This window comes from Acanthisitta chloris, unplaced genomic scaffold (genome assembly GCF_000695815.1).
Source record: "Acanthisitta chloris isolate BGI_N310 unplaced genomic scaffold, ASM69581v1 scaffold4759, whole genome shotgun sequence".
In the NCBI taxonomy this organism is placed as follows: Eukaryota; Metazoa; Chordata; class Aves; order Passeriformes; family Acanthisittidae; genus Acanthisitta; species Acanthisitta chloris.
In genome coordinates, this window is record NW_008690707.1 from 23,508 (window position 1) to 26,210 (window position 2,703).

Genomic DNA, 2,703 nt, shown 5'->3' on the forward strand with positions numbered 1-2,703 from the left:
TCCTGGGGAAGAGGCGACAATATGCAAGTTCTCTGTACTTGTATATGTACCTAAAGTAAAGCCAGGAAAGCTGTGATCCTGCTTGTCTGAATATTACTTCCAGTACATCATAACATCTGTTGCATCCATTTGTTGGCAGCAAGGATCATATCCAGGCTGTGATTGTGTAGGTAGGGACATAGCTGGCAATGGAAAGTGACTAGAATGCTTTCAGATCTCAGTATAAATAGTGCTTTGAACATGTTTGATGTTCAGATGAGAACCACATCTAACCTGTGACTCAATCCTCCACAGCACACTATCTCCTGGATGTCCTACCTCAGCATAGCTTGTGTCATTATTTACATCACTGGACATGCTATTGGACCCAGTAAGTATGCACAGTCTGGTCCAGTCTCCTCCACAAGCTGGGGAAAGACAAGTGTTATATGTTCCAGTTTCGACCCAAAAGCTTGTGGAGCTCATCAGGGAGACTGAATTTCATCTCTGTGTGACCATGCAAGTCATTCCATTGCTCTGTTTCTAACCTAATCTTTATTTGATTCACTGGCTGCTTCTGAATATCAGTGGTTTAGAAACTGCTGTAATTAGGAATTCAGAGCACAGGAATTGCCTTTGGGATTTCTAAATACACACCTACCTTCCAGGTCCAATTCCCTCTGTGATGATCTCCGAGTTGTTCCTGCAGTCATCACGGCCTGCAGCCTTTATGGTGGGTGGGTCTGTGCACTGGCTCAGCAACTTCACCGTGGGGCTTGTGTTCCTCTACATGGAGGTAAGGTAGAACCACCCAACAGGCCAAACCTTCAGCTTAAAATTAGTCTCTTCACCCCTGTGTTCTTACAGAGAGTCTTTAATCCCAAGAGCCCTTGGTGGTTTCCAGTATCTGTGTGTAGGATGGTATGTTAAGGGCAAGAAATTGGTCTCCTCCTGAACTCAGGAGCATGGAAAAGATGGCAAATTCTCCATCTTCCACTGGGGGATAGGGATAGATGTGTCTCAAGGAGCCAAATTTAGCTCTTCTTCTCTGGGTCCCCAATTCTGACTGATCCCCAGCAGCAATGACCCATAAGCTGCTCCAGGTGCTGACTTCAGCCTTGCAAAGGGAGTTGAGTTTGATTTATGTATCCTCACTCTCCTTTCCTAGTAAATCCATGGTGTTTCCATTAACCCCTTGGGGGTGGTAGGAGAAGACAGAATCTAGAACCACCCCAGCTTCTAGTCTTTCAACTTAAAATATGTGCACGTCACCGTGGCTGCATTTTTTGATAGCTAATGCAGGGATCAGCATGTCCAAGCCATGTACCATACCCACCTGGAGTGTTTCCCTGATCTCTGCTCTCTTCTGTCCTTGCCCTAGGCTGGGCTGGGGCCCTACAGCTTCCTCATCTTCGGTGCCATCTGCCTTGCCACTATGATTTACATATTCATTGTCGTCCCTGAGACTAAGAACAAAACCTTCATGGAAATCAACAGGATCATGGCCAAAAGGAACAAAGTGGAGATTCAGGAAAACAAAGATGAGCTGCAGGATTTCCAGGATGTCCCACATGGGCAAGAAGAGAAGAAAATGATCTCCAGCAGTGAGCTGTGATCCAGCCCAGAGTTTGGCTTAGCACAGACATTCTTCAGGATCTGTTCAGTAGGAAAATAAATACTTTGATTCCTCCTTTGATACCGATCTCAGAATTACAGATGCATCATGGCTGGATTAAGATTGATTCCAACCACTAACATAATGCTGCCAAGTCCACCACTTGCCACAAGGAAGGGGCAGCTCAGTTCCTATGACCAAGAAACTGCTGTGATAAAGGGATGTATGTCCTGACTAACCCATCTTGAGTGCCACAAGCCACCCCTTGGGCTGGGTTTGGGTCAGTCATGGTCTAGGACTGCACTATATTCCTCTGAGGAACTTTTCACTCTTGTGTTTGAAGGGACCAGCATGGAGAAATTACATTTGATTTGTTATATGAGGCTGCTGCCCTCTGTTTTGGGAAAAAAAAAAAGAAAAAAAAAAGCAAAATTGTTGAACAGCCTGGCATGGATTTTGTGTGGTTGATGGAGAGTTCTTCACATGATTTACTTTAACCCTAGGAAACGAGTTTTATACCTGTCCTCAAATTTGGGATATATATGTGTTGAAAAGGAAGCTGTTTCCATGCTCTGTCTCTACATTCATTTCAGAAAAGAAGGCAGAGAAATGCCAGTGGCCAAAGGACAGGGATTGCACAGGAGCTGTGTGCTGTCCTGCCAGGGCTTTACATCCCCCTCCTGTGTGCTATGACTGCAGGGGGAGCTGATGGTGAGAGAGAGAAGGGAGGACACATGCAGGGCAGGTGGTGAGAAACTGAGATTGGGTGAAGGATGGGAGAGAAAGTTTATTTGAGAAAGTGGCTCCTTTGACCAAAGACAGCAGCTCTTTGGTGTGTAGGAAGATCTATGTCTGGGGATCTAAATCAAATACCTGGGAGGGATGTAACAACCCAAGGTACTGGAGAATGCCAAGTTCTGCTGTTCTTTGTCTCTATCCCACTCCTGGAGGCTTTGCTCTCCTAGAAAAACACCCTGTAGCATTAGCAGGTGCATGGTGAGCCTATACAAAGCAGGAGGAGAAACAAGCAAATCATCTCAGTTTTCTCAGTTTCCCCAACAAGCAGTTTGGATTCTCCTGATGCCTTGGGAGCAAAACCCAATTTGGGA

The 2,703-nt window shown here is 45.6% G+C and overlaps 1 protein-coding gene across 1 annotated transcript in view; it reads left to right on the forward strand.

Moving 5' to 3' along the window:
• The window catches only part of SLC2A5 (solute carrier family 2 (facilitated glucose/fructose transporter), member 5), an 8,367-nt gene extending 6,773 nt beyond the window's left edge, over window positions 1-1,594 (forward strand). Inside the window, exons 10-12 of the mRNA XM_009081910.1 lie at window positions 295-370; window positions 648-775; window positions 1,361-1,594. Of these exons, the coding sequence (XP_009080158.1) occupies window positions 295-370; window positions 648-775; window positions 1,361-1,594 (438 nt within the window). The remainder of the gene's footprint in view (window positions 1-294; window positions 371-647; window positions 776-1,360) is intronic.
• The last annotated feature ends 1,109 nt before the right edge of the window (window positions 1,595-2,703 follow it).